This window comes from Myxocyprinus asiaticus, chromosome 43 (assembly GCF_019703515.2).
Source record: "Myxocyprinus asiaticus isolate MX2 ecotype Aquarium Trade chromosome 43, UBuf_Myxa_2, whole genome shotgun sequence".
In the NCBI taxonomy this organism is placed as follows: domain Eukaryota; kingdom Metazoa; phylum Chordata; class Actinopteri; order Cypriniformes; family Catostomidae; genus Myxocyprinus; species Myxocyprinus asiaticus.
This window is the reverse complement of record NC_059386.1, coordinates 11077524-11092206: the sequence shown is the minus strand read 5'-3', so window position 1 is coordinate 11092206 and position 14683 is coordinate 11077524. Positions and strand designations below refer to the sequence as shown.

The 14683-nt window shown below is 38.0% G+C and overlaps 1 protein-coding gene across 7 annotated transcripts in view; it reads right to left on the bottom strand.

Moving 5' to 3' along the window:
* Window positions 1-14683, bottom strand: part of arl15b (ADP-ribosylation factor-like 15b) — an 81648-nt gene that overhangs the window by 34129 nt on the left and 32836 nt on the right. For 4 of the 7 annotated variants that reach the window (XM_051685433.1, XM_051685434.1, XM_051685432.1 and 1 more), the window contains one exon: window positions 8018-8226. In XM_051685433.1, coding sequence (XP_051541393.1) covers window positions 8018-8226 — 209 coding nt within the window. Of the gene's footprint in view, window positions 1-1785; window positions 3343-5973; window positions 6015-8017; window positions 8227-14683 lie in introns of those variants that run through there. The other 3 variants (XM_051685436.1, XM_051685435.1, XM_051685437.1) reach the window with 3 other exon arrangements.

Here is a 14683-nt window from a genome sequence, read left to right as displayed (position 1 = left end):
ATTTCCCATAAAAGTCACAAGCACTTCATTATAAACAAAACACCCTTCCCAACTGGGTTCGTGAAGGGGCTAATTCATACTATATGGCTATAGTTCATATATCCATTCTTAGTCTTCCCCTCCTAGCTCACCATGAGGGTCATTCGCTTGTGGCATACTCATGTCGGTCACCGTCCCGCAGGACTGCAGCGTCATGTTTTCCTCTCTGAGATGGTTATGTCATGTAGTGCGGCATGATGGGAATCTGTTCCCCATAGCATAAGCTTAGTGACGCAATGTCAAGTGAACTGAATCGTAAGGGAACGTCTCGGTTACATATGTAACCTCGGTTCCCTGAGATGAGGGGAACGAGACATTGCGTAAGCTGGCCGCACTACAGACTCAAGAGTTTTTTTAGGTGCCAGCAATGCGCTCTTTGTCTCTTAGTCAGAAAATTCTGAGGAATGGTGTTTTCATGCCCGCTTTTATACAGGACAGCTTTGCGCCTAAAATGGCAGGGCTTAAACAACAATCTTAGAATTGCCATTATTGTAGAAGGGTTTCAACTAGGTTGTGTAGAAGGACACTGCCCATAGCGTCAGCTTAGTGACGCACTGTCTCATTCCCTTCATCTCAGGGAACCAAGGTTACATATGTAAATGAGACGTTTTCTTTACTGTGTTGATGTATTTCCTATTGAAACAAAAAGTTGGGGCTGGACATATTAAAAGGGCTCACCCCTTTTATAAACAACCAAATAGACTTTAGTTTACATCACAGCCAAGAAAATGATTTGCTACTAGCTATTGCTCGTCATACATAGGTGGTATTTGGGGAAAGGACACTATCATTCTAGAGTGAATGTATTATGAGTCATTGATATTTTTGGTCCGTTTTTTTGGGAGAGAAAGACTGTCAAACTGTAATGTGTATATGTACTATAATGTAGTTTTGTCAACGTTTAGAACTACAACAGTACTATATAGGGATGTCCCGATACCATTTTGTTTTAAGAATGAGTACGAGTACCCATACTTCCTTTTTAGTTCTCACCAAATACCTGTTTTTTGTCCAATACCTGTTTTTTGTTTTATTTTTTTCTGAAATTCCATCTCAACAGTTAAAATATTATCATGAAAAGGGTGTTTAAATAAATAAATGAAAATTTTAATCAAAATGAAAATATAACAAGCCCTTTTTCACATAATATTGTATTATTTTTTATCAAATTAAGTGTTTTATTCAGAACCTTACAGCACAATCCAAAATAAAACATTGGAGTTATATTTTGTCAAATAAGTGCTGCAGAACAGAGCATCACAGATGTGAGATACTGCTTAAATATAATACAATTACTATTGATTTCCTATTATTACTATTATTTACTACTATACAGTAGTGATCTATGTCTGTCGTACTTTTTTCCCTTGAAATTGAGCTTTTATTTTGGTGTAACTTTTACTTTTGAAGTGTTCCTGAGTTCTTATGACCAATGAGCTCTGACGTTATGACGATAGCTTCTCAATCCGGAAAAGCCGGTCGCTACGTGACTCAAAGTGATTATTAAACTGCAACTGCTATTTAATTAAATAAATATGTAGTCTGTATGTGCCTCATGTTACAAAGTGAATTAGTGCTCTGCCTACTGTCATCTGCTACAAACAGTGCGCGCTATGCTCATGATGGTGTTTTTCCATGCATGAGCCAATGAGCTCTAAAAGGTATGAGCACTTTGTGTCTTTATGTCTGCAAAACACCGGCTCAACACATTCACATGCACTCACATTTGAACATGCAAACTACATATTTATCTCATTAAATTGCAGCTTTTGAGGTTAAATAATGTCACTAGGACATCACGTGATTTTAATTAGTGGGTTGAATGTTTACGTAATGACATTTGCACGTCAGCTGGTATCGTTTTTTGGTATCGGAGTATTTTTCCAAACACGAATACAAGTACATGAGTGTGGTATTGGGACATCCCTAGTACTAAAGTGACCTCAAAGCTAACAGACATGGACTAAACCCCACAAAACTCTAATGCCACAACTGGTCTTTTTCTTGCAATAAAATGGCAATTTAACTCAACAGCAGATATTGTTTTTAAAAAATGACAGCAACGATTTTATTATCACCACCAAAAAAACATTTCACTAGTTCTTTGTATTCTTTTTGCACTGTGAATCTTTTTCTCTTTTTAAAAATGCCCATAGGAGGTCCAAGAGATCTGATCCAGTTTGAAATCGATTGAGCGCAATTTAATGGAAAACAAGCTGGTCAGGTTCTATCTCAGCCGAATCTTGTGTAACCGAAGTTCTATCTCAAGCAAGGGGAGCGAGTGTGGCTGCCAACTGAAAAGCCCCGTTTTGACACACATCATTGAACTGGGATGTGTTATCCTCCAAAGGCAGATATTTACTGCACACTCAGGACCACTTCTCAGCCAGTTAATTAGCGCTCTGTGCATTGGGTGATACCCTGCAGCCCGTGGACCGATTTCTCTACTCAGAGCAGATGTGTGCACACGCACACTCACACATAGACACACAAACCAATCTGCATGGTATCAGCCAAATAACACACACACACATACATACACCAAATCATTCAGGAAAAGACAAACAGACTGAGTAACTCAATCCTCCAAACATAAAAGTGACAAGGGGACCATTAAAATAGAAATGCGACAGCAGAGACATGCCGCGCATTCCAACTGTTTGCTATTACTAACAGCAGTTTGCAATTCATCTTAATTTTGATGCCACTTGCTTTTGAAACGTTGTTTGAAAGAATCTCAAATAGCGCAATCAGTAAAATGAATATACTCTTATGAGATGGGACAACAGCTGTAGTGTTTCCCCACACCACCAGTTCTTTGGGCTCCCAACAATACAATGCCTTATTGTCAAGAAAGCCTGAGAAAGTGGGTAAGCTGAGTGGTGCAGATCTGTGGGAGAATGTCTTGTGGCCTGTTAGTGTTTGCAAACAACAAGCAAACCCTTCGAGGCTCAAACTGCAGCCACAACACCACCTTCACAACCAGAGGCCAAAACTGAGCGATAGCTAATTCCATTATCATTTACAGTCCTTAAATAGGTAGGTTAACAAGGGTAATCAGTCAGCTATTTTAATAGCTTTACAATACACTGTAATCTTAAAAGAGCCATGACAATTGCCTGCCCCTGCCAAACTTGGATGTAGCGTGGTGGATTTGCTCAGGCGATTCAGCAGAATGGCAGTAATATTTCATCCTTTTGTTTACTGGATATTCCAATTAATATCTATAGATCAGTGGTTTCCAATCTCTTTTAAACTATGGCACCCTTTTGTAGATTTTTCCCCCCACGGCAGCTCCAACCACTGAAAAATAAATAAACAAATATGCTATTGAAAACACACCCACTCTTTAAAAAGTTTAATATTAATATTCTTAATTAAACACTGCTTCAAGCTTTTGAAGTAATTATTCAAGAGCCAGTAATAAAACAGAGAACAGATTAAATGGTGCTTTAGGTTTTTCAGTAACAGCAGCAATTAATGCAAAATAAAAGTACTTCAATTACTGACAATCTTTACTATGTGCTTATTAGATTTCCATTAATACTGATTCAATGCAGTCAGAGTATGACTGAGAATCAAACCTGTCGTTGATATTTATTGGGCTTAAAGCGTCCTGGAGGAACGTTGTCTCATTTCGCTGTGTACTGTACTAACTGTATATGGTTGAACGACAATAAAAAACCACTTGAGCAACTTGAACTTGAAATAAAGTCAAACCAAGGACAGTGAGTGCTTTTCTCTTCTTGTCAGTATTGTTGTTCCATTAATATTAAGGTCTATTAGGCTGCATTTACACATCGGACATATCGGGTATTTTAAAATATAGGATGTCTGCTTACCCATGTCATATATTAACAGCTGTTACCAATAGTATCACGTCAAGATGACGCAGATTTTTGTCACTTCTGTTCACACCTACATAATACATTAATATCATGTCAAGAGGGGCATTTTGACCAAGAAGTGCATTTCACTGTTCACGCACACAGCTGCATTCACCGCAACACATGAGCACTCTAAAGAGCACATGCAGACATACACATGTGAGCATTTGAAAGTAGCCGGCTCTAGTCAAATTGAGTCAGACCTCGGTACTGCAGAAACTTTTAACATTGGTGCATTTGTGGCATAATACTGATTACCACAAAAATTTAATTAGACTCGTCCATCCTTTTCTTTAAAAAAAGCAAAAATCGAGGTTACAGTGAGGCACTTACAATGGAAGTGAATGGGGCCAGTTTTTGGAGGGTTTAAAGGCAGAAATGTGAAGCTTATAATTTTATAAAAGCACTTACATTAATTCTTCTAGTAAAACTCAAGTATTATTTGAGCTGAAAAGCTGTTTAAATCATCGTTTTTACAGTCATTTTAGTGTTTTAGGGTTTGTTGACAGCATCGTCATGGTAACAAAGTTATAAAATTGCCTATAACTTAGCACAGAAAAGGTTAGTGATTTTATCAAACTAAAATCATGTTAACACACATATTATTTATGTCTTGTGGCTATACTTTTGAAACAGTGAGTATTTAAATGTTTACAGATTGGCCCCATTGACTTCCATTGTAAGTGCCTCCACTGTAGGAGAGGCAAGTCAAAATACTTTTTGTGATAATTAATATTATCCTTGTATTGAACCCAGAATACTCCTTTGAAATACTGAACAGAGCAGAGAAACCACAGCAACCCTAGCCTGTTGAAGCGGCACCCAGTTTGGGAACCACTGCTTTAAATTGATATAAAATGTGTGAGATACCAAAATGATACATGGTGTCTCAGTACTGGGTGAAATTTTGCATTATAAAAGAACACAAAACTGCATGCAAAGTGACCCTGAGCGTGACATGAAGTTTATCTTGCTGAAGCAAGTCTGTGTGTGAGTAATATTATGCATGTGTTGTGGCCAGTTCTGCCTTGAAATGTATAATGTTGTCTGTTATGTTCAGTAAATCAGGGTTTTTTAGTGTGATTTCAGATGGACAATGTTATATTGTAAAAAAGATAGTTCTCTAAGACTTTGAGTATGAGGCTAACTACCTCTTGAATATTGTACCTGTATTGTTACCTTTTGAACATTAGTACAATATAATTAGATGAGAATTAGGCAAGTATTAGGCTAACTCTTTGGAGCTGGTTGGCCATTATGATAGGGGAAGTATTAGGTGAGTTTAGGTTACCTCTTGTTCTGAGCAGGTGACAGGTTTGTCCTAGTGGTTGGCCAGTATGAGGAAGGGAAGTATTAAGTGAAAGAGTATTGGATGAGTGTAAGGTGAGCTTTAAATTAGTATTTGGTAAGCTTTTGTACAGTGGGTGCTGCAGGTTTGACTCAGTGGTTGGCCAGTATGATGTAGGAAAGTGTTATGTGAATGATATCAGCGTATTAAGTTATCTCTAGAACATAAGTATTAGGTGTATTACAAGGCTCAGAAATAAGGATGGTCCACTGGCCCATGGCAAGTGTGAGAGAGTTTTAGGCCAGTTGATGGAACTGTCACTTGCCCCAATGACCCAGTGATGTGTTTTTCTTATGTTTTTATGCCTTGGAAACTTAAAGATTTTTGATTTGGTTTTCTGTGGTGTATCATTGTTGTTGCTGCTGATTTAGCAGTATTAACAACAAGGTAATGTTGTCGCCAAGGTAACGTTATCTAGCTAGCTAACATACATGATGTAAAAATTGTGAGAACTACTTATGATAGTCTTGGAACCATCAGTTTGGGTTGAAAATTACAAATAAATCAGTGATGTTTTGTATTGCACGCCATCGTTTTCCAACAAAAGCGTGTTTATGAATTTAGAACTGTCGTAGTTTCACATTGTAGCTGTACAATTTCTAGCTATTATAGAACACTAAAAACTTTTATGTTTTTTGGTAAAGAAAGCTTAAAGGGATAGTTCGCCCAAAAATGAAAATTCTCTCATCATTTACTCACCCTCATGCCATCCCAGATGTGTATGACTTTCTTTTTTTCTGCTGAACACAAATAAAGATGTTTAGAAGAATATCTCAGCTCTGTAGATCCATACAATGCAAGTGAATTGTGACCAGAACTTTGAAGCTCCAAAAGCACATAAATGGCACATAAAGGCAGCATAAAAACAATCGATAAGACTCTGAAGCGATATGATATGTGTGGGTGAGAAACCGATCAATATTTACCATATTTTTCAGAAATAAAGTTGCACCTGACTATAAGTCGCATTGGTTCATAATCATGTTGTTTAGAGAAAAAAAAAACCACACACACACAGATAAGTCGCATCTCTGCATCACCACTGACAGAGGTTGTATAAGGCAGGCATTAGGACCCGGGAGCAGCTGCCCGACTTCCCTTCAGAAGCTCAACATGTCAAACGCGCTCCGTGAAGATTACAGTATCTCAGAATCTACACATCGTATCACAGTGTTTTTGGCTTGTTTTAAATGGGAGAATTTGCTTTAAGTAATCGTGTATTACAGTTTCTCATATTCTGTTTATGTTTCATGAAAGAAACGCGACAAGTAAGCCACAACTGTTTATAACATCAGTAACTATATGCTGTGTACAAATAAACAGCTTTTAATCTGCAAGTAAGACAATATGCCTGTTGTATTCTATTCATTCATATATTAACGTTAGCGACTGTCTATCTGTGTATATTTCTGATATTTGCAAACCTATTTGCAATGTATTAATTATCCTGTTCACTGTCTGAATGTTTTTACTACGAGTGTGATGAAACGTCATTTTGTGGGCATGTGAGGAGTTGCGTACAACTATGTTATGAAAACCAAAGTATTTATACTGGTTGCATAAAGTACTTTGTAAAGGCAAAATATTCTGAATTGGCAACTTTAAAATGCTTCTATTGCCTCTATGACTGATGTTTACATCTGTTTTTGTGCACGTGTGCTTGACCGGCCAACATCAGTTAAGTACAAATTATTTATATAAGTCGCTTTGGACAATAAGTCGCAGGACTTTTCAGATGATGTAAAAAAAATATTCTGGAAAATATGGTAGGTCCTTTTTTACTTTAAAATCTCCTCCCTGTCCAGCAGGTGGCGATATGCACGAAGAATGCGAATCACCAAAAACAAAAGAAGTCATCACAATGCAAGTGAATGGGTACCAACATTTTAAAGGTCCATAAAACATATAAAAGCAGCATAAAAGTAATCCATAAAACTCCAGTGGTTTAATCCATGTCTTCTGAAGCAATATGATAGGTGTGGGTGAGAAACCGATCAATATCCAAGTCCTTTTTTACTATCAATCTCCACTTTCACCTTTTACATTCTTCTTTCATTTTTGCCGATTTGCATTCTTATTGCATATCGCCACCTACTGGGCAGGGAGAAGTATTTATAGTAAAAAAGGACTTAACATTGATCTGTTTCTCACCCACATCTATCATATCACTTCTGAATACATGGATTTAACCACTGGAGTCATATGGATTACTTTTATACTGACTTTTTGTGCTTTTTGGAGCTTCAAAGTTTTGGACCGTGATGACTGGCATTGTATGGACCAACAGAGCTGAGATATACTTCTAAAAAAGTTTGTTTGTGTTCTGCAGAAGAAAGAGAGTCATACACATCTGGAATAGCATGAGGCACCCTCATTAATTAATTATTAAGTAATGTTGAGAGAATTTAAATTTTTGGGTGAACTATCCCTTTAACATTTAATGAAAATATCAATATTTGTTTTGGCACATATATAAATATATTGCTAAAAATAAAATTAATAATTTTTGGTTGTGGGACCTGTGAAAATGTTGGCAGGGTTAGTAAAAAGCAAGCAGAGCTCTTGTACAGAGGGGGTTGCAGTAAATGTGAGGGCTGAGGGGGCTGCAAGTATAAGGAAGGCAAGTGTTAGGTTGAAGAATATTAGGCGATCAATTGGTTTCCATTTGAAAGAGCGGATGGCAGGTTTGTCCTGGTAGTCAGCCTGGATGAGGAATGGAAGTATTAGGTGAATATTAGGTTACCTCTTGTACAGAGCGGGCAGCAGGTTTGTCCTGGTGGTTGGCCAGTATGAGGAAGGGAAGCGTGCAGAGCTGAGGATGCTGCAGGGCTGAGTGGAGTTCTGTACGCGCCACCTCCAGATCCTCCTCCGACGAAGCACTGTCTAAAACAAACACCACCCCCTGAGAGCCCTGGTAGTACCGGCTCCAGTACTTTTTAATTGAGTCCGCTCCTGCAACAAAAACACATAAATTCACACCATAAGTATCTCCGTGAGGAAGTCATAACATTTAATACACACATTAACCCCTGCATAGAAAAAGGTGCTTTTCCTGCTGGTCATAAATCAGATTGTGCCCATGGCAAAAACAACACGAATGTATGAAATTTTTTCAATGTTAAAATTCTGTCTCGTACCCTAGCTCAAAAGGACACTTCACCCAAAATGAAAATGATTTCAATATTTACGCTCTCACATGTTGTTCCAAACCTGAATGGCTTTCTTTTCTCCATGGAAAATGATCTCCATGGCAGACTGTTAGCGCCATTCACTTGCATTGTATGGACAAAAGAGCAGTGGGAACATTCTTCAAAATTTCTCCTTTTGAGTTTCACAAGAGTAAATAGGTGAAGGTGATTCCTTTAAATGCAGAGACAAATTCTGTCACTAAATCCGAGTTCACTGAAAAGTGTAACACTGTATCTCTGAGGCGCTATGAAAACGTTCCTGTTATAACGGCCCGTCCAGCCCGACACATCAAAACTGACTTTACCAGTGGTGTGAGTTTGCGACGGGACCATCTATTTGTACAACCAATGGAAGACTGGGGGAGATTATTTAGTTTTGCAATTCCATTTGGTGATGCTAGTGGGGCAGAAATGAAACATTTCAGTTTAATAAAATGAGGAAAAAGGACAACTAGAGGTTCAACTTAACTTTCTGGCAACTGAGTGGGAAAGAGACTACAGCGTATTTCGACATAGTATCAATTCGAACATTGCTGGAATGCATTTGGTGAGGACCCCAGCCTCCTTTCAAAAATCGTTGCGGATATTGCAATATGTATTTTTATGACTTCAAGAATGCATGCCAACTCGCACTCCTGCTCAGGGAGGCCTGTGGGAAAAGCCGTGTCCAAATGAAGAGAGCTCAGCACAACAGTGTTTCTTTAAAGTCGACCCTGAGAGCATATTAAAATGGTTTCTTCTGATGGCCAGTCTATAGCACAGTTTAAATGGGCCCACTTTTACAGTGAACACATGGTTTCTCTTGTGCACAGCAATTTGGGGGTACAAAAATGTGGCCACCAAGACACACAAGCACAGCATGGCTTTGGTTAAAGTGAGTCACTGAGGGGCCTGTACCCTGATTGTGAAAAAACAGAACCCAGTATGTCTATACCTCTTATTCTTGTGAGGTTCACGAATGGAATGCGCTGCATTAATGACAAGCATGCCTCATGTGCATCCTTTCTTGCATACATATGTGATAAGTCCTTGACAAAGGTTTAATCTTGTCTTTATTCTTTATGCATGCCATAAGAGGAACTATTCTGATTTTCTAATTCACATCCGGTATTCAAAAAGGTGGCCTCTTAAAGGAATAGTTCACACAAAATTGAAAATTCAAACATTACTCAACCTCATTTCACTCCAAACCCTTATGACTTTCTTTCTTCCATGGAACACAAAAGGAAATATTTGAAGAAATTCATATAGCTTATTGCATTATAATGTAAGTGCATATTCCAAGACTTCTGAAGGCATAAGATCAATTCATATACAAAGGAACACAATTATACATCATTGGTTCTTGTCTCATGACGTTTGGTCATGATTTGGGCTCAACATACAGTACATGATTTTATCAATTATTTAATTTAAGAGTAAATAACATAAATTGCAGTCTGTTCCTCATATAAAGTGATTGTATGCCTTCAGAAGACTTGGAATGTGATGTACTACTCGCATTAACCACTTTTATGACACTTTTTGTGTGTTAAGCTTTAACCCTTTAAGCTGGGGGTGTTTTTAAAGATATCCTGTTTCAGTGGCATACCCAAAATGAATGGCTTATAACAAAAAAAAACAAAAAAAAAACAAGGAGGGTCATTTTAAAGAAAACTTTTCACATTTTTTAATGATATAGATTATGATAAATTCTGAGACTCTCAGCCTAAGAAACTGCTTTTTCTTATTTTTCTGATTTGACATATATCTCAGGTTGTAAATAAAGTAGCTTCCAATTATTTGTTCCCAATCATGTCATCTGCAATTGAGTAAAATTTTGTGTTGATAAGGCTAATCAATCAAAAGTTATAGCATTACAAATATAATTTATCCTAGTGTCCAAAAACATCTCCAAGCGTCCAAAAATGTCTCCTAAGAAATAAACATAATAACTGTACATAAGAACTAATTACATGGGGGCCTGGGTAGCTCAGCGAGTAAAGATGCTGACTACCACCCCTGGAGTCACAAGTTCTAATCCAGGGCATGCTGAGTGACTCCAGCCAGGTCTCCTAAGCAACCAAATTGGCCCCATTGCTAGGGAGGGTAGAGTCACATGGGGTAACCTCCTCGTGGTCACTATAATGTGTGGTTCTCGCTCTCTGTGGGACGCATGGTGAGTTGTGCGCGGATGCCGCGGAGAATAACATGAAGCCTCCACATGTGCTACATCTCCGCGGTAACGCGCTTAACATGCCACGTGATAAGATGCGCGGATTGACAGTCTCAGACGCGGAGGCAACTGTGATTCATCATCCGCCACCCGGACTGAGGCGAGTCACTACGCCACCACAAGGACTTAAGAGCGCATTGGGAATTGGGCATTCCAAATTTGGGAGAAAAGGGGAGGAAAAAAAAACCAAAACTAACTACACAATGACAAAGTATGCTCTCTCTCCAAACCACGGAGGCACGAGTAACGAGATCTCATTCAGTTCCATTCTGTCATTTGAACCATCAACCAAGTGTGTGTCTTATACGTGGCGCTATCTCCTGGTGGCCATGTGTAATTGGAGTGACTGATCCTTTCTGCCCATATCTGGATGACTTCCACCTCTGGTTGCAGCAATCTGAATATCATTACGATTGGGTTAGCGTGTGGATTATCTTATGATCTATACATCCGATTGCATTGTGTGTGGGCTCATTTTAAAGATAATCACCTCCTCTAAGTAAAGGTATTTATTTCATGTTTCATTTATTTTACGTGAAGCTATAAGCGAAAATGCAGCATATAAGCAACACCTGTTTACATGTAACATGTATGTCAAAGACAAATACTTAGCTATATCTCCCTATATGTTTGTCTGTGATTAAAACAATAAGACTGGTTGAATTCTATTCTTTGAGAGCCATTTGAACAGTTTGATGTTTACAGATTACAATAAAATGTGTAGTGCAAAATTATTAATAAATTATCAAAATAGAACACTTCTGATTTGTCTGATAATGCCTAAATGCATTGTAAAGTACAGCTTCTCAGCTTTAAAATGATACCTATTTTGTGTTGATCAAGACTGTAGTTTCTGTGTGAACGATTCCTTTATATCAATGTCTGAGAGAAAAACTGACAGCTTTTTTCAAGGCTCTTGAAGTTCAACCAGATCATGTAAGCTATTTGCTTGACATTAATCAGCTATGCAATACTTTTTTCAGGACTGCTGGCCGCTAAATGTACTGGACGAGAGTTGAATGGTTCTACTTCCAAACTTCTGAGCCTTTGTCACACCGCAAATTGAGCTCTTAGTCACGCCTCGCCAAATTATCGCCACTAAAGCATTTCTAGAGCTCTCAGTTCAAGTTTGTAACAGATTCCACCTTTCAGTTTGGGTTGCAGAGCTTGACTACCCCGATATCATCACAGTGTATAATGAACAATGTAATACTTCCCGTTCATATTAGGTATTATCCACTGTGATTATTTTCACCAACGTCTTTCCAACCACTGACATGTAACCCAGCAGCAATAGCAAACACGCTTTCCGATATCCTGCCAGAGAAATAATAATGTTTTCTGCAGAGGTTTAGACAATTTGTGACTCATAATAAATATTTGTGATCCACAAAGACAGGCCATGGTCGAGACTGACTCATCTAATTCACAAGTGTTTGATCTGCAGCTGCCTTTAAAGGGATAGTTCACCCAAAAAATGAAATCATCATTTATCCACCCTAATCTTGGTTCAACCATGTACGACTTTATTTTTGGGTGAACTATCCCTATTAAATATTAACACATAATCACTTAGCCTATACAGCCAATTTCCAATATTTCTTTTCCTGTGGCCTCATTACTAGATAACCTGGCCTTTCCAAAACACACAACATCCCACCAGTTCCACATCTGCACTGACACTTTCCTTGCTGTGTGTGGTAAATGGTAGGTAAATGTAAGCATGTGGGGCTTCCATGCCGGTGCGCCTGTCAGCCAGGCAGATCACACAGGGTGTCATCATGACACTGATGGGAAATGCACACAGATGGCACAGGGCTTTGAACATCTCCCGGCTTCCTGAGATCACTCACACAAACCCAAAATACAGGCCAGACCAAGCAATAACACATGAAAACGGTAAACCACCTCGATGGCCGTGCCGGAAACGACAGGAGAATGAGCATGTCAAGCCAGGACTCAACCTCCATCAATAAAGTGTGACATGAGCTTTCCTCGTTAGGTTCAAGGTTAATGTCCCAGCAGTAATCCTACACTGATGTTTTTGGGGAAACAGAGGTCACGCTCTGTAGGCCCCTGACACCGAGCTGAACTCTTCTGAGGACTAGAGGAAAGGTTTCCAAAGTGCTTAGAAGGAAAATATTCAAGGAGAATTCAAAGGTCAAATCAATTTAAAGATTGTTTACCATTATGGGATTTTTTCCTCACCAAAAACTGTGTAATAATATCTCACTTTTTAAACCCTAACCACAACTCAACAATAAGGACGGCCCAGTTTCGGGCCAGTTGACCGAACTCACAATGGGTTCTATTTTTGTGAGTGCGCAAATCGCAGCACAACACGCCAAGACCAAGCACAACGTCTTATCCAATTTTTGTGAAAGCGCTAATTCTAAGTGCAATTTTCATGCCAGTGCAAAGCGCAGGTAGGAGTTTTTGTGCTACTGTGGGTGTAGGCACGCAAACTGTGGGTGTATTGTATGTAAAAGAAGTGGCGTAAAGCACAATTTGCTATTTTCCTCAGAATTTGGTCATTGCGCTAAGACGTTTCAATACCACGTCTTAACTCAGTGCAAAGTCCAAATTCAGTTCCTGCATTTGCAGTTTGGAGATTCCGCAATCAGGTGGTAATACAGTTCATGTCCAAATTCTGAAAGTATAGAACATCAAATTATGTCCATTCAATAGCTGTTGAAGCCGTTTGTTGAAACAAAAATTATAAGATGTGTGTTAAACTTCCTAGAGGTCATGGTTTATTTTTTCAATTATTATTATTATTATTATTGTTCTGTTTATATGCATTATTATTCTTGTATATTTAAAATTGTATTTATGATTTCATTTTGACTAGTAATTTTGTGATCATCTTGGAAGTATCCTTTAAAATGGGTTAAAAATTTTAAACAAATCAGTAATGCTTTACACTGTATGCAACTGTTTTTCAACAAAAGTGTTTGTAAGGGATAATGTGTAGTAAGCTATTCAATATCGCAAAATAAATCTTGACAGGCCATGGACAAGGATCATTATTCAGTAATATTTTATCACTGAAAGAAAAAATTAACCAATCAGAATCAAACATTTTAGAGCCGTGTAATAAATGAATTGCTAATACATTTGTTAACTACATAAGTTAATATGACCTAACAATAGGCAATGGCATGTCATAAAATATCGTTATATACAGATAATTGATCGGCACGTTATTTTATCTATATATTTTTTAGGCATCGATATATTAACATAAGTCAACATTAAAATTAGAAGCCTAATTTGCATGCGTTCCAATTCACTCAGCTGGGCTTCTGTTGAATGTCTGGCGTAATAGCATTGGGAGACCACAAGGGGGTGATATAACATTTACTAAAGCAGGTCGCAAGGCACAGGTATCACAACACTGGATGGGAGTTTTACAGCTCATGAATGTATGAGTTTGCAGGTTAGTGTATGAAACTGATTTAACTGTGCAAACTGAACGATTAGAAATTATTATGCCATTTCTCTGTTTGTGTCTTTGAAGAGGATTCATTCAAGCAGTAAATCCACAAGACGACATACTTGTAACTGAAAATACATTGTGTACGCTATATGAAAGATACATATACACAATACAGTATATCACGCACTGATGGCTAGAGTAAATAATCTTTGTCCTTTGATAATCCGCCAGATACGTCCGCCAAACACGTCCGGTTTGTGACCACCTTTAATTTACACTGCCGGTTACGCTTCACAAAAGTTGTGATCAGAAATATGTTTGAAAAGACAGACTACTGTGCACCAAGCAGCCCTATTTATATCTGAAAAAATCCCGATATATATTATTAATCATCTGGGAAAATCTTCCCGAGCATACCCAACAATGAACAATACTTTAACAGCATTTTTAATGCTAATTTCAACATATAATCTTTTTTAATTTTATTAAAAGTTGTGCATGTTAACATCACTTAATGAATTATGAACATGAACTTGCAATGAACAATTGTATTTTCATAAATAAACA